Source organism: Naegleria gruberi, assembly GCF_000004985.1.
Source record: "Naegleria gruberi genomic scaffold NAEGRscaffold_16, whole genome shotgun sequence".
Classification (NCBI taxonomy): domain Eukaryota; phylum Heterolobosea; class Eutetramitea; order Acrasida; family Naegleriidae; genus Naegleria; species Naegleria gruberi.
The window spans coordinates 58,970-81,748 of record NW_003163311.1 but is presented as its reverse complement, the minus strand read 5'-3'; the positions used below and the strand labels follow the sequence as shown (position 1 = coordinate 81,748).

At 33.1% G+C, this 22,779-nt stretch overlaps 11 protein-coding genes and 1 non-coding gene across 12 annotated transcripts; 6 read left to right on the top strand and 6 right to left on the bottom strand.

Annotated features, from left to right (window-relative positions):
* Positions 1–43: 43 nt before the first annotated feature.
* NAEGRDRAFT_65893 (uncharacterized protein) lies at positions 44–1,627 on the bottom strand (the record flags this gene model as incomplete). The annotated part of the gene is made up of 2 exons (XM_002678669.1): positions 44–1,312; positions 1,358–1,627. 2 exons carry the CDS (start codon positions 1,625–1,627, stop codon positions 44–46), a joined length of 1,539 nt encoding a protein of 512 aa, XP_002678715.1.
* Positions 1,628–1,835: 208 nt separating this feature from the next.
* On the top strand, positions 1,836–2,114 carry NAEGRDRAFT_32555 (uncharacterized protein; the record flags this gene model as incomplete). The annotated part of the gene is made up of 1 exon (XM_002678791.1): positions 1,836–2,114. A coding segment is annotated over one exon (279 nt), but the record flags the coding sequence as incomplete, so codon positions are not given.
* A 38-nt stretch (positions 2,115–2,152) lies between these two features.
* NAEGRDRAFT_38678 (nucleolar basal body binding protein BN46/51 small subunit) lies at positions 2,153–2,999 on the bottom strand. Its single transcript, XM_002678668.1, has 2 exons — positions 2,682–2,999; positions 2,153–2,636 (listed from the first exon to the last, which is right to left on the bottom strand). The coding sequence occupies exons 1-2, from the start codon at positions 2,989–2,991 to the stop codon at positions 2,170–2,172; spliced, it is 777 nt and encodes a 258-aa protein (XP_002678714.1). The 5' UTR covers positions 2,992–2,999; the 3' UTR covers positions 2,153–2,169.
* Positions 3,000–3,315: 316 nt separating this feature from the next.
* On the top strand, positions 3,316–5,776 carry NAEGRDRAFT_38674 (DEXH box helicase). The gene is made up of 6 exons (XM_002678790.1): positions 3,316–3,613; positions 3,653–3,659; positions 3,701–3,997; positions 4,042–4,150; positions 4,201–4,444; positions 4,492–5,776. The coding sequence occupies exons 3-6, from the start codon at positions 3,811–3,813 to the stop codon at positions 5,755–5,757; spliced, it is 1,806 nt and encodes a 601-aa protein (XP_002678836.1). The 5' UTR covers positions 3,316–3,613; positions 3,653–3,659; positions 3,701–3,810; the 3' UTR covers positions 5,758–5,776.
* A 484-nt stretch (positions 5,777–6,260) lies between these two features.
* NAEGRDRAFT_32595 (uncharacterized protein) lies at positions 6,261–7,805 on the top strand (the record flags this gene model as incomplete). The annotated part of the gene is made up of 1 exon (XM_002678789.1): positions 6,261–7,805. One exon carries the CDS (start codon positions 6,261–6,263, stop codon positions 7,803–7,805), a length of 1,545 nt encoding a protein of 514 aa, XP_002678835.1.
* A 663-nt stretch (positions 7,806–8,468) lies between these two features.
* NAEGRDRAFT_47977 (RCC1 domain-containing protein) lies at positions 8,469–15,976 on the top strand (the record flags this gene model as incomplete). Its single annotated transcript, XM_002678788.1, has 5 exons — positions 8,469–10,188; positions 10,740–11,606; positions 11,921–13,554; positions 13,736–14,347; positions 15,071–15,976. 5 exons carry the CDS (start codon positions 8,469–8,471, stop codon positions 15,974–15,976), a joined length of 5,739 nt encoding a protein of 1,912 aa, XP_002678834.1.
* NAEGRDRAFT_83071 (heat shock protein 70) lies at positions 15,960–18,424 on the bottom strand. The gene is made up of 3 exons (XM_002678667.1): positions 18,129–18,424; positions 17,420–17,911; positions 15,960–17,376 (listed from the first exon to the last, which is right to left on the bottom strand). Exons 1-3 carry the CDS (start codon positions 18,402–18,404, stop codon positions 16,015–16,017), a joined length of 2,130 nt encoding a protein of 709 aa, XP_002678713.1. The 5' UTR covers positions 18,405–18,424; the 3' UTR covers positions 15,960–16,014.
* A 358-nt stretch (positions 18,425–18,782) lies between these two features.
* On the bottom strand, positions 18,783–18,863 carry NAEGRDRAFT_t226. Its single transcript has one exon. It is a non-coding gene; the product is annotated as a tRNA-Ser (tRNA).
* A 202-nt stretch (positions 18,864–19,065) lies between these two features.
* On the top strand, positions 19,066–20,758 carry NAEGRDRAFT_79220 (AFG1 ATPase family protein; the record flags this gene model as incomplete). Its single annotated transcript, XM_002678787.1, has 3 exons — positions 19,066–19,611; positions 19,658–19,861; positions 19,909–20,758. 3 exons carry the CDS (start codon positions 19,066–19,068, stop codon positions 20,683–20,685), a joined length of 1,527 nt encoding a protein of 508 aa, XP_002678833.1. The 3' UTR covers positions 20,686–20,758.
* NAEGRDRAFT_65884 (uncharacterized protein) lies at positions 20,757–21,074 on the bottom strand (the record flags this gene model as incomplete). The annotated part of the gene is made up of 1 exon (XM_002678666.1): positions 20,757–21,074. The coding sequence occupies one exon, from the start codon at positions 21,072–21,074 to the stop codon at positions 20,757–20,759; it is 318 nt and encodes a 105-aa protein (XP_002678712.1).
* A 118-nt stretch (positions 21,075–21,192) lies between these two features.
* NAEGRDRAFT_65883 (uncharacterized protein) lies at positions 21,193–21,582 on the bottom strand (the record flags this gene model as incomplete). The annotated part of the gene is made up of 1 exon (XM_002678665.1): positions 21,193–21,582. One exon carries the CDS (start codon positions 21,580–21,582, stop codon positions 21,193–21,195), a length of 390 nt encoding a protein of 129 aa, XP_002678711.1.
* A 625-nt stretch (positions 21,583–22,207) lies between these two features.
* Positions 22,208–22,744, top strand: NAEGRDRAFT_65882 (uncharacterized protein; the record flags this gene model as incomplete). The annotated part of the gene is made up of 1 exon (XM_002678786.1): positions 22,208–22,744. One exon carries the CDS (start codon positions 22,208–22,210, stop codon positions 22,742–22,744), a length of 537 nt encoding a protein of 178 aa, XP_002678832.1.
* Between the last annotated feature and the right edge of the window lie 35 nt (positions 22,745–22,779).

Here is a 22,779-nt window from a genome sequence, read left to right as displayed (position 1 = left end):
ATTTCGACAGTTTCAAAAGAAATTAAAGCATTTATGTGTTAGTTTACAAGCCTTCATATTTACTCCATTCTTCTTCAAATTCTTGGATGGCCGATTTCATTTCATTTTCTATTGATACAAAGTCATCATCTTCATCATCAGATAGAGAGTATCTCTTTCTGTTTGATTCTGAGATTCTTGGTGTTACAATTTCTTTTAGTGTAGGTTCTTTTGACATCTCGACTGAGCTCTTTGGTGTTGATTTCAGGGATCTTTCCATTTCAATACTCTTCATAGCATCATCTATGATTGACTCAATAATATTGGAAGAACTTGATTTCAAGCTCTGTCTAATTGGACTTCCTTTTGTTTTTTCCTTCTTGGAAGATGACAAACCAGGTGATGAATTCTTTTTCAAGAATGGTTTAGGAGAAGATTGATTGTATCTTGGGTCAAATTCATATAATTCTTCCAAATCATTATCAAATGATTCAATCCACAAGTGTGCAAGCTCCACAGACTTTTGATTGATCGAAGGCTTAAATGTACATTCTTTCATTTCCTCTTCTATTATATCGTGTTTAAGTTGATTAATCTTATCTTGTCTTTGTTTCTCCTTAGTAAGTCTTCTTTGAATAAAGTTATCAACTTCGAACTTCTTTTTGTTTGGAGAAGGACTATCTGGCTTAGTAGTATTAGAATTAGTACTTGTATTTGTAGTAACGGTATTCTCAAGGGAAATAGTTTGAGATGGTGAAGAACCTTTCTTTGGTGAATAAAGTGGTGGTCTTTCCAAATGTTTGGCTATATCCTTTGAATGTTTGTTAATAGCAGGTTTAAAAGAGTATTGATCTTCTTGATCTTCTTTCATTTTTGCTTTCTTCTTTTCTGCCTCTAAATGTCTTTCAAGTGCCTTCTTATAAAACTCTGCCTCAGCTCTCCTTCTTTCATCGTCGTATTCAGACGACTTTTTCTTGTCTTTTGGACTTGAGGATTCCTCATCCTTTTTCTTTTTTGAATCTCCATAAAGTCTTTCAAAAGGATTTGATTCTGCATCGGATCTATTTTTGTTGGCCAACAATGTTGATTTCTCATTAATTCTTGGAGAAAAGTTGTACTCTTCATCATAATACATTTGATTCTTATGACGATATTCATCAAATCTCTTCTCCCAACCAGTAATAGGACCTGAATATTCCTTCTGTTCCTGTTTCTTTTGAATTATAAATTGTGAAACAACAGATAATGGTGATGGTTTTGCATGGATTTGTTCTTCTTCTCTTTTCAATTGCTTTGCTCTTAGTTCCTCAATGTTATGATCAACTTTAGATTTCTGTTAACGAACATCTTAGTAAAATAAATGCGATGTAGTACATACCCACTTGTTGTTATATTCGTACAAACTCTCTTCCCGAGTCATGTTTTTACTCTTCTTTGATATATTTGGTTGGAAAGTACATTCTGATGATCCTTGATTCACTTTTCTTTCTCTCTCTTTGCTAAGCTTTGATTCCTTAATTGTTAAAAACTGTTTTCCTCTCTCATACAATGATCCCTTATCTTGTTCTGCATTTGAAACAGCAGAATTGTTATCCTTTTGTTCATTAGTTTGTGATAGACGGTCTTCTTCAAGTGGTTGATCGTCCATTTTTTTGATGAGAGAATTAATAAATAACAGATTTTCACCTTCAGCGTAATTTCTTTAGGTCCACCTACCCCAAGTGTTAGTTGCAGTTCAAGCGCCCGCCAATTTTATCAGATAAATTTACAAAAAAAATGGCAGAAGAAGGAAATCCAGCAAATAATTTAGCGCTCGTAGTGGTAGGTCTTTTAAATCATCAAGTTATACAAAATAAATTTCTAAGCATTGTGATATGCCGGAAGATATGAGGATAGACTGTGTTGAAACAGTATCAACAGCAATTGAAACAGCTTTGGAAAAATCACCCCAAAATTATGAAAATGCTGCTAAGGCAATTAAAACCCAAATGGATAAGAAATATGGTAAATCATGGCATTGTATAATAGGAGAAGGATTCGGAGTGTCAGTGACTCATGAAGCAAAGAACTTACTTTACCTTTATTTCAATGGAAACCTTGCAGTTCTAGTTTTTAAAGGAAGTAATTCATTCTAACATATTAAATATTTTGTAAATAGAAAATTCAAATAATTACGATTAAAAAATTAATTTATTTCTTCTTATTCTTCTTGTTCTTATTCTTCTTGTTATTTCCTAGAGCTTCTTCTTGCTTTCTCTTCTTATCTTCCTTTGGTTGTTGCTTTTGTTGTTGCTTTGGTTGTTGTTTTTGTTGTTGTTTTTGTGGTTGCTTTTGTTCCTTCTTTGGTTCAGGAATGCCAGATTGAACTCTTTCAACAATACCCTTGATTTCTTCATCGTTAGCTTCTCTTCCCAATCTAGTTTCTAAATCTTGAACTCTCTTAACAACTTCCTCAGTTTGTTCTTCATCAAGATCGACATCTTCGTCATCTTCTTCACCGACAATTGGTTCAATATCATCTTCGTCACTCAATTCTTCGAGCTTTGCAGATTCAGATGATTCGTTCAAATCTGGTTTGAAATCTTCATCTTCTTCGTCATCTTCTTCTTCCAACATCTTTCTCAAGAGCTTGGTCTTTTCTTCTTCATCACTTTCATCTTCAAGATTATCGCCGTCAATGACTGAATATCCACCATACTCACCTTCTTCACCATCTTCGTTAATCAAGTTAATATAACCAGTAACGTGGACAGTAGTATCATCATTAGCGGATGTTTCAATAGAGAGGGCAACATCTTCGCTGAAGTTCAAGTCAATGGAGACAGATTCCTTCGTTTCCTTGTCATCTTCATCAACTGAGTGAACAAAAACTCTGGTAATTGCTCCCTTTGGAGTATCCTTAGCAAGAGAGACGGTGGACAAGTGGAGAATAACTTCACCGAATGGAATTTCGAAAGCTTGAGGAGCACCAGTTTTGATCTCTTGACCGAAGAATGAGAAAATGTTAGACATTGTTGTTGTGGATTTTTTTTGTGTTAATTAATGCTGGTTTTTGTTCAAACACTTTGCAGACATTTAAAAATATTACAACACCAATCAAAAAAATTGGCGGCAACTATTTTGTTGAACCTAGATAAGTATCCCATTATCGGAACGAAGAGCTATTATTATAATAAAGTATAATTGTTAACAATTATTTAATGAAGAGTTAATTTCTTTTTGCAAAATTACTTGGATGATTTTTGTCATCTTTGTTTCATCACATTTTCTTATCCATGTTGAAGTACACAAACAAGATGAAGTCACATGATTTTCTGTTGTTGAACAATAAAAAATGAGAAAATTACCATTTAGTGGTGGTGGTGGCATTGAAAGCTATAATAATAATAGGAGACAAAATAAAAGGAAATCATCATCATTGGAAAGTCAAGATCAACAACAATCTGAGAGTTATAAAGTGATAAAAACTGCACCACCTAAAAAATTAAAGACTTCGGAAGTGTCGGAAGAAAAGTATTTAAGAATTCAAAAGGAAAAAACTTTATTACCAATTTATGAAGCCAAATCATCTTTAGTTGATGAAATTAGGAAGAATAAAACTCTAGTTGTTGTCGGTGAGACAGGTTCAGGAAAGGTAAATAATTTTATTTTCAAATGAGTTTACAATTTTTAGACAACTCGTATGTTTCTTATTCGATAATTAATTTATTAATTATTTTAGAAATTCCTCAATATATTTATGAAAGTGGAATTTGTGGAGAGGGATGTGTTGCAATTACCCAACCTAGAAGAGTTGCTGCAATCTCAATTGCTAGACGTGTCTCTGAGGAAATGAATGTTAAATTGGGAGAGGAAGTTGGTTACACGATTCGTTTTGAGGATGTTTCTAATCCACATAAAACTAAAGTTAAATATTTAACAGACGGTATGCTCTTGAGAGAATCACAAATTGATCCATTACTCAAAAAATACTCTGTAATTGTATTGGACGAAGCTCACGAAAGAACTTTACACACAGGTGAGTTTTTTATGAAAAAAATTATTGAGATAATTCTTAAATAGATGTTCTTTTCGGAGTTGTTAAAAGATTACTGAAAGAAAGAGATGATTTGAAAGTAATAATCATGAGTGCCACTTTGGAAGCTCAATCATTTTCTAAATTTTATGACAAGTAAGTCATCAACTCTCATCTTTATGTTTTAATCCAAATAATTAATTCAGTGCAAAGATTTTATACGTTTCTGGTAGACAATTTCCTGTAGATATTTACTATACTGAACAACCAACATCTGACTATGTCGATGCTGCAATTACAACAACTTTCCAAATCCATTTAGACGAGCAATCTCCAACAGGAGAATCATTAGGTGATATTCTGGTATTCTTGACAGGTCAGGAAGAAATTGAACAAGTTGCCAAGTTACTGGAACAAAAAGCTAAAATGTTACCTCCTGAAGCCCTTAAGGTAAGATTTTTGAATATTATTGATAGTTTATTTACAAAATTTTAAAGTTAATGGTTTGCCCAATCTTTTCATCTTTACCTTCAGAGAAACAAATGGAAGTATTCGAGCCAGCACCTTCAGGATGTAGAAAAGTTATTTTGGCAACCAATATTGCCGAAACATCTATTACTATTAATGGTATTAGATTTGTTATTGATACAGGTTTTGTGAAATCAAAGGCTTTCAATCCTTTGAATGGAATGGAATCTCTGGTGTTAACACCAATTTCTAAGGCCTCAGCTAGACAAAGATCTGGTAGAGCTGGTAGAGAGTCGAGTGGTAAATGTTTCAGATTATACACCGAGGAAGCATATCACAGCTTGGATAATTTTACAATTCCAGAAATTTTGAGATGCAATCTTTCCACTGTTGTGCTTCAACTTAAATCTATGGGTATTGAAAAGGTTCACAAGTTTGATTTTATGGATAAGCCACCAAAGGAATCTCTCAAAAAATCCCTTGAAACACTTTATAATTTGGGTGCTCTTGATGAAAGAGGTAATCTTACTGAACTAGGTGTAAAAATGGCTGGATTCCCTCTTGAACCAATGTTTGCTGTTTCGTTATTGAGATCAACAGAATTTGGATGTACAAAGGAAATTTTGGATATTGTTTCAATGCTTTCTGTAGAATCTATTTTCTATGCGCCTTATCATAAGAGAGAGGAAGCAAACAAAATCAAGATGAAATTTGCCTCTAAAACAGGTGATCAACTCACACTTTTGAACGCTTTCAGAGAATTCAATTTGGTAAAAAAGAGTGCCAAGGAAGATATTAAGAAGTGGTGTTTCGACCACTACATCAATTACAAATCCATGACAAAAGTATTGGATGTCAGAAAACAATTGAGAGACTATTTAATGAACCTAAATTATGAAATTTCCTCATGTGGAAAAGATTTGGCAATGGTTAGAAAAGCATTATGCTCTGGATTTTTCATAAATGTTGCTGTTAGAGTTCCAAACAAGAGAATGTACAAAACAGTGACAGATAATATTGAGGTCAGAGTCCATCCATCCAGTGTTTTGGTAGACCCATTCCCAGATTGTGTATTGTACAATCAAATGATTTTAACAACTAAGCAATATATTAGAGATATTTGTTCAATTGAAGGAGAATGGTTGAAAGATGTAGTTCCACCTCAATATAGAAATGCTCTTTGGACTCAAACTGCTAACATGTTAAAAGAAACTCAAGAAGCCAAACAAACAGTTGAAGAAAAAACAAACAAAAACACCAAGAAGCAAGCCTATGTCGTTAAACACACTCCATAAAATTTTCAAGTTGACTGATAGATCAATTTAATCAATTTCAAATTAATATTTTAAATTCTTCAAGTTTAAAAAAAATGCTTGATGATTTTCTCCGTGTTGCTCAAGGTGTTGGGATGGTAGTGTTAGCCTCCACAAAGAAGAGTTCCGCTCACCTCCGAAAGGCTACCTCTGCTTGTACTTACTATCCACAATCACCTATTCAACAATTTGCCTATAATATTAAAACTATTCAAAATAGTCCAAATGTTGTACTAGATAAGACTGTTTCTACAATTGAAAAAATTGATGGAGAAAATGTTATTAGGATTAATCAAGATCAAGATGATAGCAATCAAAATAATGTTCAAATTTTCTTTGATAGTTATGGAAATAATTCAATGAATACCAATAATACTACTACTACAAGTGCAACAACAACTAGTTCACAAGAAGTTAAATCGGAGACACCAAAAATTGTCACCCAAAAAATTGAATCCAAGAAAGATGAATCATTTGATGGTATGATGTACGATTCTCTTATTCATGGTCAAAAGGATATCTCTGAAATTAAATCAACACAAGAAAAAAAGCCAGAAACCGAACACACAGAAAGTGATGAAATTCATTTGAGACATACCAATTCATTTTTAAAGGAAAACAAGGTTCCAAGTAATTCAGTTTCTAGAGCTATTCAATTTGCTGCTTTGGGTATCAAACTGGGAGTCAATACTGCTAAGGAACAATACTTTTCAAAGAAACCTGAAGCAACTGAAACCTCTCAAACATCTGATTCTGAAAAAAAGAACATTTCTGTGACTGATGTTTTAACAGAAAAGAATGCAGAGATTCTTGCCGATACTCTCTGTAAAATGAGAGGAGCTGCCTTAAAGATTGGTCAAATTATGTCCATTCAAGATGAGTCAACTGTTCCTCCAGTCATTCAAAAGGCTTTGGAAAAGGTCAGACACTCTGCTAATGTCATGCCAACCTGGCAATTGGAGCAAGCCATGTCTGCAGAATTTGGAGAAGCATGGAAGAGTGGATTCAAACATTTTGATACTAAACCAATTGCAGCTGCCTCGATAGGTCAAGTTCACAAGGGTGTTCTTGCAAATGGTAAAGAAGTTGCAATCAAGGTTCAATATCCTGGAGTTGCTGACTCTATTGAAAGTGATATTAGAAATGTAGAAAGAATTATCAAATATACAAATCTCGTTCCTCGTGGTGCATTCTTGGGACAAACCATGGAACAAGCTAGAAAAGAGTTGACACAAGAATGTGACTATGTTCGTGAAGCTAAATCTCAAAAGATGTTTAGAAAATTAATTCAAGATGATGCTATCGCTGAAAAGAATAGAGGTTATGTAACTGATGTTCCAATGACTTCATATAGTGTACCTGAAGTTTTTGATGAATTCACTACAAGAAGAGTTTTGTGTACAGAATTAATTAAGTATGGTAAAACAATCGAACAAATCAAGGAAGAATATCCAATTGAAGTCAGAAATAGAGTCGCTAAATTGATTCTCAAATTATGTTTAAAGGAATTGTTTGAATTCAGATTTATGCAAACGGATCCAAACTGGGCTAACTTTTTCTATGATCCAAAGACTGACACTTTGCACTTGTTAGATTTTGGAGCATGTTTGGAATTCCCTCAAGAATTTGTTGACCAATACTTGCGTGTTGTCCATGCAAGTGCCACTAAAGATTTTGAGACAGTAATTGATGCTTCAAGAAAGATGGGTTTCCTCACTGGACAAGAATCCAAGGAAATGAATGAAGCTCATGCAACAGCTGCCATGCATATTGGTGAACCATTTGCATGTGAAGGCATTTATGATTTCAGAAGTAAGGCTATTCCAGAAAGAGTTACTAAAATCATTCCAACCATGTTAAAACAAAGATTAACAGCTCCACCTCCAGTAACTTATTCTCTCCACAGAAAGTTATCTGGTGCCTTTTTGTTGTGTAACAAATTGGATGTTGCAATTGAATGCAGAGAAATATTCCTTGATGTCTATAATAGATATATGGAAAAGAGAGGACATTTAATTAATAAACAATAACAGGTGTTTTATGTACCCTTGTTGGAATATGTGAAAAACGATATCGGGAATTTTATCTCTTACCCAATCTCTTTCGCAAACTTCTAGTCTTCTTCAATCTTTTTCTGTACTTGTGTTTCTTCATCTTTCTATGTCTTTTCCTTTTTACACTGTCCATCTTGAATTCGTCGATAATTATTGGACGCACTGTCTTCTTAGGAGCAGCTATAATATTATCCAATGGATTTTAATCATTCCTAAATTAATTTGTTTTTCCATCATCTACATACCTTCCAAAATTAAGGACAATTGTTGACTTGGTGAATTTATAACTAAACTTGATGGTGATTGAACCGGTTTAATAACATTTAATATGGTTGGGTTCATCATTCCTAGACTTGAAAAACTGTTGCGGAAAGAACAGACTGGTTGTGCACGCCTCATAGAGAGGGTAGCAAATCGGGCACACAACCTGTTCATTTTTTTTATTTCTTTTTCCAATTTATTTAATTATTTAGATGCAAGCCAATTTTCAATCAATAACAAATTTAAAAATTATTATTTTGTTTATTTAGCAAGCGTTCTTTAAAAGATACCAGATTTGATAGCATATTGCATTATTCTTCATTATCAAAGCACTATTAATTTGTGTAACGTCTGTCTCCGATAAAAACATCAAAAAATATGCCAACGAAAAAGAAGCGGCAATCATCAGCAAGCAAACAAAAGAAGAAAACAACACCCTCCAAGAGAGACGCAGAATCAGCAGCTTTGGAGAGCAAATCTACATTATCTGACGGAGAGGAAGATGAGGATTTGTTAAAAAACAATGAAGATTCGGATGAAAGAACAAGTAAAAAAGTCAAAAGAGATGAAGAACCTTCCGATGATCCTATTGTTCAAGATGAGGATGGAGAAAATGATCAACAAAAATCGAGTGATAACGAATTTGAGGATGATGAGGAATATTTGGATGATGAAGAATTTGATCGTGATGACATAGATTGGTCTAACAAGGAGGTTGTTTCAAAACTGGACATTTCCGTAATACAAAAAGAAGCCAAAAGAAGAGGATTGTCTATAAAGGGTAATAGAAAAGCTGTCATGAATAGAATTTTGGATTCGTTTGTTGAACAATCTCAGGTTCAAGAATCTGCTACTGAGAATTCTGATAGTACGATAGCTCCAGTACTGTTAACACCAAAAAAAGGTGTTTTGAAAACTCCTGAACAAGTGTTTTCCAATGGTTACACACCATCAAAAAAGTCACAAGGAAAGAGAGAACGAGCCTTTGAGATTGATGATCCAGATTCGTGGACTTTGGCTGAATTGAGACATTATCTCAAAGTTGTATATAACATTCGTGCTTACGATAATAAGCAAAAGATTTTAGCTAGATACTTGGATCAAATCAAAAAGACTCTTGTGTTATCGAGAATGAGTCAAGAAGGTGCTGAAGTTGACATATCTCATCTTATTGTAACTCCTACTAAGAATTCAAAACAAAAAACTCCAAAAACTCCAAAAACTCAAACACCAAAAACTTCTCAAGTTACAAAAACCCCAAAGACAAAAGAAAAAGCAGAGCCAAAGAAAACTCCTTCCAGAATAGTTAAAAGTTCTAAAAAAGAACCAGTGGTTGAGGAAAAACCAACTCCAGACTTGGGTGAAATAATTGACGATTTGAAATCAAAGGAATTAGCAGAGGATAGCTCTATAACATACGAGGAAAGAGGCTCTCCAAAAGAAAGGTTTATGCCAATATATGCCCAACCAAGCATCCACAAATCTTTTGAAATGAGTTATAATAGAAAGAGAATTCAACTTGAAACTGATCCTTCCAATATTGATCCATACTTCAGTGAAATTACTTCAAGCTATAATCATATTACGTACGAATATCCATCTCCAGCAACAGAGCCTCATCAAATACCTGTTTCAGATAGAGTTATCAAGGATGATTTATTGGATAAAATTGTTCAAGAACAAATTGGAATGGCCGAATCTCAAGATATCTCTCAAATTTCTTCCTTGGAATACATTTCAAGCAAGGAAGAAGAATCTACAGAAAATGCTCAACCAATTACTACACTCTATGGTTTAGACAAGTGTAAATCACTCCAAAAATTAACAATTCAAGGTAGTCACTTGTCTAGCATCTATCCAATATCCAAACTGGCGGATTTGAAAGAAATCTATTTATCTAGAAATAGAATCACAAATCTCCAATATCTTCCACCTCATGTGGAGGTTGTAAATTTATCATTTAATTTATTGAAATCCCTAAGAATGCCAACTTCTGTTTATAACTCTATAGTTTACCTAAATTTGAGTTATAACCAAATCGATGTAAATATAGAATCCCTTTGCCACTTGAACTGCTTGGAAGAGCTAGATATCTCAGGTAATTGTCTCACGGATGAAATGATTCAACCTTTAGAAAATGCTAATTTCAAGAAATTACTAAAATCTCTAAGAATGAACGACAATTACATAACGGATCTAACATGCATTATGGATTTTAATTTGATAGAGTTGTCATGTGGGTCAAATTTTATATTTGATCTATCTCCTCTATCAAGTTTGAGATGTTTATCAGAGGCTTTCTTTGATAATAATCCTCCTCTATTACTCTCTCTTCACATTTTCTTACAAACGGTGGATTTGAAATCAGTCACTTTGGACGAAAGTCTATTGGAACAATTCAAGTCAACAGGAGAATCAAATAGTAGGCTAATTTCACTCTTATTAAAAGAGGCAATCAAAATTGTTGTATAAAGGCAATATTCAATGTTCAATTCTTAAGGCTTTTTTTAAAAACACAAAAAAATGATCAACAACCAAACTAATCTGTCATCTCAACATTCAATACAAAACAATGCTATTTTAGAGAGAAATTGGTATAGTAAGTTTCTTTGCAGACATTCTTCGGAGTAACGTGGTAACACTTTGCAGAATTGAATGCCAACATCGAAAGGGTTTGGTGCTCGGAAGTTGTTTCGAATAATAATCAAATACTACAAAATAATTCGATATCTAGTATAACTGAAAGAGATGAAGATTTTGGAATAATAATAACGGAGGATGGTATGGTTTTCAAGTCTGATTTGAGCTATGAAGTCATCAAAGGCTTGTCTCAACTTGATTCATATTACATTAAAAAGGCTGATATTTCAAGTATTGAGGAAAATGGAGATTCGGCCATAATATTGCTAAGTGGAGATGGAAAAGTTTTAAAACTCACTGCCGAGGATGGTTTAAATTTATTCAGACAAATTATAATTCATGATGAATCGAATGGTGATAAAGTGGTAGCTAAAGAGGTAAAGAAATCATTCGAATCTCAATTCAAACTTCATCACTTGGATCACTTTTATTTCAGTGAGGGTAAAATCACACAAGACATAGTTGTGAAGGATATTATTTTGGGTAAAAGACATGGTGTAGTTCTAACAGATGACGGAAAATGTTTTTCTTGGGGATTTAACTTTTATGGATGTTTGGGACATGACCATTATTCAAATATTGTGGACAATTCACAAAAAAGCAATGAGGATACAAGTGAAACAGTGAGCTACTCTGAAAAACCATATTTCATTCAAACACTTTCAAAGTTTACCATCAAACATGTATCCGTGGGCGATGAACATACAGTCTGCTGCACGGATGATGGAAGAGTTTTTTCATTTGGACGAAATAATTATGGACAACTAGGTACAGGTGATCAAATCGATAGATATTATGCTTCTCCAGTGACCAAACTAATGAAAAAGAAGATTGAGAATTCTTCTTGTGGATCTCATTTTTCTCTTGTGTTGACTGGTAAGTATTTATTTCACAATGATTATACTAATCTTAGTAGAGGATGGATTGGTGTATGGATTTGGGAAACCATCAAATATATGCCAACAAGACTCGATTGATTGCACTAACCCAGTTCACTTGGACGTTTTCAGATCTCAAATAATTGATAGTGTTTATTGTGGATCTGAATATTCTGTTGCTACGTCAAAATCTAAAGATGTATATTTGTGGGGAGAATATCTGAAAGGGAAAATATTACTTGAACCAATTATTATTACAAAGCTTCTCCCTTCAGATCAGATTTTATCTTCAATTTGTTGCTGTAACAACAGTCTATTTTTCTCAAGTAAGTAGCGAGTCAATTGTTTGTATTTATTCTAGAAAAGCATCGAATAATTTAAGCTCAAAAGATCAATTGATCAACAGTATTAAGGATTTGGAATTGAATGTCAAGAAGGAGGCAATAATACTTAAAGAAAGGAGTCAGCATTTGACAACAATAGCAAAAGAATTGGAAAGAAACACAGAAGAATCTAAGGAGGCTATCGTAGCTCTATGTGTAGGCTATATGAATCTTGTAAACAATAGGAGTGATACAGCCTTCACAACACTTCTAGGAAAGAGTAAAGAAATTTACAACTCCCTCGTGTATTATAGTGGTGATATGACTGAGATTAATCACTCTCTGCTTTTACTCAACTTGCAAATTAAGGAATGGAACAAGCAAAAGCAGGAACTAACTTTTATTCTAACTATTCTAATGAAGAAATATGAAACATTCTCAAATAACAATCCGCAAATACAATCAGAAAATGAAAAAAACGTGCGAACTTCCTTACAGAAAATTTTTGTACACAACTCAACTAACGAAACAGAAGATGGCTCCTTTACAAAATCACTGGATAAGATTTATTCCCTACAAGATAAGGAAGATGAAGCAAGTAAGATGTTAGAGGAAGCTTTAAACCTAGAGATGCACGATGACTTGGATTTTGATCAGTTCGATAAAGAAATAGAGCAAGAGGCAAAGAATTACAATCCGGACAGTTTTGAAGAATTAGAGTCAACGAGTCAAGACTTCTATTTCTCTATGGACCAAACCATATCGTTGCTTGGTGAAAAACTTTCTAAATGTGAAAAGAAAATGGGGTTGTGTAGCAAGAAGAGCAATCATTTGAAACAGCATTTGTCAAATACCTCTGCTGTTGTTAAGGATATATTGTCAGTGCTTGGTAAAAATTACAGTGAAAGAATGTTGGAAAATCTTAAGAATATACTGGATGCTACCTATAAACTGCAAATAGATTCAAAGAACAACAATCAGAGACTAAAAGAAAATGAATATCTCAAGTTGGAATTGGAAAAATCAAGGTTACAAGTAATTAGCTTGGAGGTCAAGAATGCAGACTTGAAAGAGAAACTAGAAACTAAATCAAAGGACACTGAAAAATTAGAAATGATGCAACAGATTAGCTCTCTCAACAAGCAAATTCAAACTCTATCGAATAAGGAAAATCAACATAACAACGAAGCATTTCTTCAATCGAGAATAGAAAAGCTAGAAGAAACAAAAGATAAACTCCAACATGAAATGAATACTAAGAATAATGAAATAAGGGGGTTGGAAAAGAAGCTAAGCAGCGCAGAATTAAAACTTAGTCAAGAGAGATGGGAGAAAGAAACGGCCATTGATGAAAAGAATAGAATTCAAACAGGTTTCACAACAGTTACAGAGCAACTTTCTCAAGTCGAATCAGAAAATCTCAAACAGTTAGAGGAACTATTGAGCTTGAAAACCTTGATATCAAACCTTAAAAATGGCATGGATAGTATTGTCTTGGAAATGAGTAATGAACTTAAAAAATTCCAAGTTGATCCTCCTCAAGGAAGCTCATCAGGGTTCGTAGAAGACATTTTCTTGCAGTTAAAACGAACATCCAAGTCAGTTCTTGACTTTTTAGAACAGGTAAGTTTTTTGGAATAGCTGTGTAACTAATATTTTTAAGATTTGTGGAGAAAAAGAAGTTTTGAGAGGAGAATTGTACGCTCAACTTTCGCAAAGTTACAGTAAACAAAAAGGTCAAGAAGAATCTAAACAGAAAGAGTTGAAGGAATTGAGTGATAAAGTTTTAACTCTTAATGCACAGGTATCAATCAAAGATTCAGAGCTCTCCAGTTTAAAAATGAAGTTTGATTCTCTTCACACTGTCTGTGAAACGTACGAGGACAACTATAAACAAATGGAGGCATATTACAATAGAGAAAGAGAGGAAGTTTTAAAATCTAAGGCCATCATTGATGATCTGAAAGAAAAGTTGAGGATTTGCTCACTGGAATACATGGATATACGCAGTCTTTTCGATACACTTTCATGTGATTTGATGGAGGTGAAGGAAGATAATGAAAGTCTTATTGGTGAGCTAGAAGTTTACATGCTTCAACTGAAGGAAAAGACAGATATTTCATATTATTTAGCTTCAGCATTGGATGAGGAAATTACAAACACCAACAAAATCAAAGAGCTAGCCCAGACCAATGAAAACATCATCTTGGAAATCCAAAAGATTTTGCAAGTGGAAGATTCAACAAAACTTGTAAAACCAAGTGAAACAATCTTTCAACTCTCTTCATTGGATTCCTTAGATGATATATTCGATTCAATCCCAACAATAGAGGACGAAGATTTCAACCATTCAGTACTTGCCATTTGTGAGGATGGAGAAAAGTTGCAGGAATTTTTACAACCATCACTTTCAAAAGTGAGAATAATCAATTCATTAACCAAGTCAATTGAAAATGGAACTAGCTTGAAATCTTCTCTACAGAATATATTACGTAAAAAGAAAGAATACTCTACAGAATTAGAAAATGATATCGAATTCATGAAAAGAAACTTACAAGAATTACTTTCCCATCTTTCAAGTTCATTACTATCTCAAACCTTTAAATAATGTCACAATTTCAACAATTATCTATTCATTTTCATAAAGCTATTTGAATTTGTTAAAAACTGATGATCATCACGAGTAATAATAAATAATTGTTAAATTTATTGTTGGACATATCTCTTCAAAATATCAATACGATAATCCTTCTTTTCAATAGTCTTTTTAAGTTCCTCAATTTCCTATTATTAAAATAAATCCGATTAAATTCCAATTTAAATTACTTTGATTTAAATCATATTCTTCTTACCTGATCCTTCTTTAATAAAATGTCTTCATATTCCTTCTTTTCTTCAACAACTGTTTGACGGATCTTATTTAACTCTTCAAGAACATCCTTATTACTAGCTCCGGTCAGAGATTTAATTTGTTGTTGGAGTTGTTTAATTTGATTTTCGTATTCGGTGGCTTTTTGTTCGAGGGCTTCGATTGTGGACATTTTTTTTAATTTTAATTGTAAAAAAAATTTGAAAAATGGTTTCTTTGGTGGGAGGTGTTGTTTTGCTCGGGTTGGGAACTTTATTATTTAAACCTCAGGAAATACCCAAATATTCACGAGTGTTGGGAAGATTTTGTGGAAAGAGTTTAAAATTGGTGATGGAAGCTAAATCTTCATTGGCAAAATCTAAAGATTCGGAATTATTACAAATGAAAAAAGAGTTTGATTTTATGATGAGCGAAGTTTCTTCTGTTAGAGGAGAAATTAGAAAGGGACTTAATTTAAGATCAATTACAAATGGACTTCAAAGTAAATCGGAGATGGAACAACATTTTCAAAAATTAAATCAAAATATAGTTCAAAATAATCAACAGGAATTAAATCAAACATCTCAAATGAATACTAATATAATTGATAATACTCCAATTAATACTGACCAAGTTAATGGCACAGTTCAAGAATTTACTCAAGTTAATCATAATACTATTGTAAATAATGTAACACAAACACCAACAATCAATATTCAACAAGGAAATATCAATTCAACGATTCCAACAGGTACCACATCAACAGCAGGAATAGGATCAAATATCTTGTTAAGGAATATTGGAGTTAAATCAATACCTAAACAAACAAATCAGAATATTACCCCAAGTTTTTCTTCTGCATTTGCTGAACTTCAAGAATTAGAACGTCAAAGCATCTTGAATGATCCAGAATTGAGATATCCTGACTTTGATCAATCTAAATGGAATACATATGATTATGAAAAGGATCCAGTCAAGCTAACAAATACATATCCTGATTTGAAAGAATCTCCATTCTCTGTTGTTGAATTTGGACATAAACCAATGGATGGCCTTTACGATGAAGCCAGTGTTGGAATTAGAACAGAAGTATTGGGAAGTGGTGCTGACCTAGTTTCGATTAATGTTTTGGAAAGTATTGTAGCAGAAAATTTCCCAAACAGAGATGAAGCAACCAAACTTTTCAATAATAAATAAGTTTAATTTAAATTTTTTTTTGCTCTAGAAATGTTAATTTACAATTCGTCCTTTGGAGAATCACTAATTGGCTTATCATCGTCTTCATTCTTCAAACCAAATTCATCTTCAGCCAAAGTAGAATCTTCACCGAAATCATCCTCGAAATCGTCACCCAAAATTTCTTCATCAGTCAAACTGTCAGCACCACCATAAAGCTTGGCCAAAATTGGACCAGCAGTGCTTCTCAATTTCTTGTATTGAGCAATGAAGTGTTCCTTCTTAACAGTTGGCTTATCTTCATTGGCCTTCATCCAACGGAGAACCAAACGAAGCTTATCCAAAATGGCATTCTTATCTTGAGACTTCAAACGATTGACAATATTCTTAGTACCCAATTGTTGCTTCAAAGTAGCAATGTAGCTTTCAAGCTTATTTCTAGCTTCAATCTTTTCCATGAAGTCACGATCATCTTGTTCATTGGATTCAGCATCATTGGTCATCTTTTCAATTTCTTCATCAGACAAGCTACCCTTCTTAATTTCAATTTCCTTTCTATTCTTAGTGGCTTGATCTTCAGCAATAACCTTAAGAATACCATTTTGATCCAATTGGAAGACAACCTTAATTTGTGGAACACCCTTTGGAGCTGGTGGAATTTCAGTCAATTGCAATTCACCGAGCAATCTGTTGAACTTAGTAATACGTCTTTCACCTTCATAAATTGGAATAGCCAATTTGGTTTGGTAATCACCAGTAGTAGTGAAAATATCAGACTTTTCAGTTGGAATTGGAGTATTTCTTGGAATAATAGTAGCCATAACACCACCAACAGTTTCAATACCCAAACTCAATGGAGTAACGTCAATCAAGATAATATCCTTATCATCCATAGTACCAGCCAAAACAGCAGCTTGAACAGCAGCACCATAGGCAATAGCTTCATCAGGGTTGACATCAACATGGAGTTCCTTACCATCGAAGAATTCAGACAATTGTTGTCTAATGAATGGAATTCTAGTAGAACCACCAACCAAAACAACTTCATCAATATCACTCTTTTCCAAATTAGCATCCTTCAATACACGTTGGACAGGGAGCAAAGTCTTCTTGAACAAGTCCTTGTTGGCATTTTCGAATTGAGTTCTAGACAAAGTGAGAGACAAGTCAATACCATCAATCAAATTATCAATTTCAACCTTAACACTAGTGTCAGCTGAAAGAGATCTCTTAGCATCTTCAGCAGAACGCTTCAATCTTTGATAAGCTCTCAAATCCTTGTACAATCTGTCAGCCTTGATTTCTGGATGCTTCTTAGTGAAGAGAGAAATCAACAAATCAATAGTTCTAGCATCGAAATCTTCACCACCCAAGTGAGTATCACCATTAGTAGCAATAACTTCAAAAACACCACGGTCAATCTGAAAAAATTTCACACATTCCGATAATATATAAACTACTTACAGTCAACAAAGAAACATCAAAAGTACCACCACCCAAATCGAAAACCAAGATATTTTCTTCCTTATCCTTCTTGTACAAACCATAGGCCATGGCAGCAGCAGTTGGTTCGTTGACAATACGAATAACGTTAAGACCAGCAATACGACCAGCATCCTTTGTAGATTGACGTTGTTGATCGTTGAAATAAGCAGGAACAGTAATGACAGCATGTTTAACAGGTTCACCCAAATACTTTTCAGCAATTTGCTTCATCTTGACCAAAACTTGAGCACTCAATTCTTCTGGAGAAGTGGTCTTATTTTGAACATTGATATAAACACGACCTTCCTTGTTAACCAAATCATATGACAAGAGCTTGGCATCCTTATTCAAAACTTCATTATATCTACGACCAATCAATCTCTTGACATCGTAGAAAGTATTCTTTGGATTAGAGACGGCATTGTTCTTGGCAGAGTCACCAACAAGTTTTTGATTATTATTTGACAAATCCTATATTATAATAATAATAATTAGTTCATCCATCAAATTGTCATTAAATCATTGTCGATGATTATTAATAACATGATTTGTGTTAAAAAATCAATGTTGATTTTTTGTATCATTGATTATAATCAAGTACAGAGTAGTAGTAGCAACAAACAACAACAACAACATTCCATCACACATTGCACTGTTGTTAATATCCAATCGATAGATTAATACTTACAAATGAAACAACACTAGGAGTAATTCTGTTACCTTGATCGTTTGGAATAACTTCAACAGCACCATTCTTATAGATGGCAACAACACTGTATGTAGTACCAAGATCGATACCGACAACAGGTCCATCAAATTTAACTTGACCTTTACCAGTGTGTCCTATAACTTCCTTTCTACCCTCAATAAGAGCAAGCATACTTGCCATTATGATAGCCATAATAGCAACAATAGCAAACCCACCCCAGGTTTTCTTCTTCATCACGACCGATTGAGATGACATGAAAAAGAATTTGATTTTGTTGTATTTTTTTTTTTAAAGTATTCTTTCATGATTTGATTATTATTTTAATTTCAATGCCAATGTTTGATGATGAATCACCTCATGGTAACATAGAGCCTGTAATGAAAGAACATAATCAGTCAATCGGGTCAAATACCTGTTAATTTCTTGTGTGATGTCATTCTTGGAATGGTCTTTCAAGTGTGTAAGACCGAGTATTATCTCTCAGAGGGAATTTTAATTGCAATTCCAGTTAAACACGTGTTGACCTTTATAGAAGAAATGCATTAGCCACCTAAAGAACTAGAATGGAATGATGTAAGATCTTTGAGTGGATTGAAGTAAAAATAAAGTACATTCTTCTTCAATAAAAAACTTCGCGGTCTACAGGATTCGAACCTGTGCGGGTCGCCCCAATTGATTTCTAGTCAATCACCTTAACCACTCGGTCAAGACCGCTTCACATTGATTTATTTTAATAACAATACAAGAAAAAAAAAACACGATGCATCACTTTCCCCTTAATATTGTCTTAACTTGAATTCACTTATTATTCATACGTTCCAATTCTCATAAAAGGCAACAAAACCTCCAAAGAATCCTCTCGCTAACAATAATTCGGCATTATTTGATTTATTTTTAAAATCCCAAGTTAAAAAAAATGAGTTTACTATTCAACAATACTAAAAAACTTTTATCAACCTCATCATTATCACTGAAGAGTGGTGCAATGATGGCCTCTCTCATGTCAGCATCATCATCCTCTGTGTGTCATCATCAAATGGTTAAGAAAAATATGATTCGGAAGTCATCTTTAATTCTTCCTTCAACCAATAATAGACATTTTAGTACATCATCTAGAGTTTTAACAATTTCAAAGCATGCTGAAAGTCTTCATACTGAAGGAAAATCACCAATGGAAGTTTATAAAGATTTGGTAAAACAAGGATCAGTCAATGAGGATGTCAGACAAATTGAATTGTTAAAAGTGTTAACAAATCTCTATGAAAAATTGAAGAATTATAATATTAATGATGCAAGAGCAGTTATTAAAAATCATTTGGGAACAACTTCAGCAACTGGTACTGCAAAAACTGGTTCTTTTGATCCAAAAGCTATTTCCAGGCAAATTAAACCTCATCCAACTGGTTTACCAAAATCTCTCTATATTTATGGAGATGTTGGTTGTGGTAAAACATTCTTGATGGTATGTTTTAGAAATATTCAATTGGGATTTTAAAATTCAATAATAGGACATGTTTTTCAAGTGTGTTCCATTGCAAAAAAAGTTGAGAATTCACTTTAACAGTTTCATGATTGATTTTCACACTAAAATGCATCAAATGAATAGAATTAATAAGGATGGAGGTGCAAATATGGAAAAATTAATGGATGAAATTGCTGATAATTATAATTTATTATGTTTTGATGAATTCCAAGTTACTGACATTGGTGATGTAAGTTTGAAGAAATTAATTGAAAATAACAATTTCTTATCTAATAGGCCATGATTTTAAAGAGACTTTTTGAAGGATTATTAAATAGAGGAGTTGTAGTTGTCAAGACATCTAACAGAATTCCAGATCACTTGTATGAAAATGGTATTAACAGAGAAGCATTTTTACCATTTATTGATGTCATTAAAATTAAATACGATGTATTTGATATGGAAGCAGTTTGTGATTATAGATTATCAAGTGGTACTAAGCAAACTAATGTATATTTCACACCACTTAATAAGGAATCAGAACAACAATTAGAAAGTTTATTCCAAAAATTAACTCATCCATATGATGCTGAACCAAAACCAATTATGGTTATGAATCGTCTGTTGATGGTTCCAAGAGCTGCTAGAGGTGTTGCTTTCTGTACATTTGACTTTTTGTGTAAACAACCAAAGAGTGCTGTGGATTATATTGGTATTTGTAGAGAATTCCACACTCTTATCATTTCAGGTATTCCAACATTTAATAAGGACAATAGAGATCACATGAGAAGATTTATTACTCTTATTGATGAACTTTATCAACATCGTGTTAAGGTAATTTGTTCAGCAGCTAGACCAGTTGAGGAGCTTTGTCAATTCGATAATCAAGGAGAAGTTAATTTAAACGTTGAACCTGCCTATAATTTCAATAAGAGTCAAACTGAGAATTTTGATGAAGTTTTTGCCTTTACAAGAACAATTTCAAGATTAATGGAAATGAGAAACAAGGAATATTTGACTAGTCATCACGTTTCCATTGTTTCCGATAGTTCCAAAGTACATGAACATGTTTAATTCAACTAATTCTTAATCTAATTCTCAATTTTCTTCATTCTAATAAAAATTGTAAGAGAAATTCAATTTATTTAAATTCCACTACAAACTGAAGGACAATGATCCAAACATTTACTCTTCTTTCCTCCTCTATAGGTTTCTCTGCAGGCTTCTCTACAGATTGATGAACATTTCTGAGCAGTTTTAGGTTTTGTAATTTTAACCGAAGCTGGATTTTTAGCTCCGAGAGTTGCAGCCATCGATTCAGAAATGTCAACATCTTCCAATTGATTAATTTGTTCTAAAACAACAGCTTCATGAGAGGCATTGGTGAAGGAAGCAGTTGTAGCAATAACGATCAACAAGACCATCATGGCTAATAAAACAACATATGAAATAGATGAACGCATTTTTTTTTATGTGATGACGTTTGATTGTTGACTCAAATCAATGGGAAATATTGCACCTTAGATAAAACTAATATGATTAATAAGAATATTGCTAAAACTACACATAACACTTTTGTATCTAGCTCAATTGAACATCCAAATTTTGGAGGGTAAATTGTGGAGGATAGAGAACTTCATAGTTAGACGAAACAATTCTTGTGTTTGCCAATTTTACATGAATTTCATCGTACACTGAAATGTACTCAATATATTTCCTAAAATTCAGTAAGGAATAGAATGCAATTTGCAATTCTTCCAGTCCATAAGCCCCTTCCAAAAATATAAAGATTGTCCTCTTTGAAATTCCTGAATTCTCATCTTGTTCAACTAATAAAGTTATAATAGCTCCAGAAACCCCAAACCTTGTTGATTGGATAAAAGCCAACAGAAATGAATTTTTTGGATTGAAATTATTTTCATTAATTGTGTCAAATTTTGGAATTTCAATGGACGAGTCATATTGTCTCATCTTCAAACTCAATTGAGATGCAATTTGTGTTGAATAAATATAGGTGGAACATTTGGCACAATTCACAATATTAAATTTTGAACTAGGAGAGAGTATGAATACTTGTTTTTGACAAGATTATGGCAGGTTTTTGAAAGTTCAGAAGGTCTATCTAAGAATGTGTAACCATCTAATGAAATTAACTTTTCTAACATTTCAGAACCACCCTTTCTTTCAGAATTTTCTAATTTCTGAATTCAGAAGTGAATAGGGCCTTGCTTTTAGTATCTCCATCTAAAAGGAAACAATCCAATTGATTTACACAAATCAACAAAATTGTAATCCACATTTCTCAATATCAATGGATAGAGGTCCTCCATTTGATTCATCGAGATCTGACCATTCCTTCGTAGGGTTAAAATTTCCAATCTCAATCTTTCCTCTGCATAAATTTCATCAAAAATATTGTAAACTTCTAATGAAATTGAAAAGAGTTTGTTTGTCCATGTAGAACATCCAATTTGTGATAATTTCATGTGGAATTTCTTTATCGAGTTGTGTGGGAATTATTAGAAATTGATCGATACTAAATCGAATAATCAAAAGGTGGTGATTGCGATGTCACTCGAATTATAATAACAGAAAAATGTCTCTATTGGATTTACCAACAGAATTACAAACCGAAATATTTTCCTTTCTCTCATTAAAACATATTCGAAACATTTTATTGATCAACAAATCAACTTACAATCGTATCACAACAGATCCATTCTATTGGAAACAAATTCTTCAATTATATAGGAAACATATCGATCCATCCCATTGTCATGTAAAAATTGAACAATTAGACTTTGGAGAAAATTTCTATCAAGATTCGATTCGTCCACTAATTGGGAATTTAATTGATGAAAAAATTAATTATTTAGACAATCTCTTCTGTCGTGAAATGAAATATTATGCACAAGTTGAAAAACAATCGAGTATTATAAGAGAATTGACTGATTCAATTGAGTGGACTGTTGAATGTTTACAAAAGAGTACAAATACAGATATTAGAGTTTCGTATCAGCATAAATTGACTCACTTGTTTGGAGAGAAGGAATTGCATGAAGATTCATTGAGGAGTTTTGATATGAAATTGGAGGAAACGAAAAGAATAATTGAGTTGCTTAGGGAGGATTGATACTCTTCATGAATATGAGTTTCTTCAAAAAAAAT

Coding starts and splice junctions, on each gene's coding strand:
- NAEGRDRAFT_38678 (XM_002678668.1), bottom strand. CDS start 2,991: ATGTCTAACATTTTCTCATTCTTCGGTCAAGAGATCAAAACTGGTGCT. Junction 2,637..2,681: donor TAACGAAGATGGTGAAGAAG/GTGAGTATGGTG, acceptor ATAATCTTGAAG/ATGAAAGTGATGAAGAAGAA.
- NAEGRDRAFT_38674 (XM_002678790.1), top strand. CDS start 3,811: ATGAATGTTAAATTGGGAGAGGAAGTTGGTTACACGATTCGTTTTGAG. Junction 3,998..4,041: donor CGAAAGAACTTTACACACAG/GTGAGTTTTTTA, acceptor ATTCTTAAATAG/ATGTTCTTTTCGGAGTTGTT. Junction 4,151..4,200: donor TTTTCTAAATTTTATGACAA/GTAAGTCATCAA, acceptor TAATTAATTCAG/TGCAAAGATTTTATACGTTT.
- NAEGRDRAFT_83071 (XM_002678667.1), bottom strand. CDS start 18,404: ATGTCATCTCAATCGGTCGTGATGAAGAAGAAAACCTGGGGTGGGTTT. Junction 17,912..18,128: donor CTCCTAGTGTTGTTTCATTT/GTAAGTATTAAT, acceptor ATTATAATATAG/GATTTGTCAAATAATAATCA. Junction 17,377..17,419: donor TTGATGTTTCTTTGTTGACT/GTAAGTAGTTTA, acceptor AAATTTTTTCAG/ATTGACCGTGGTGTTTTTGA.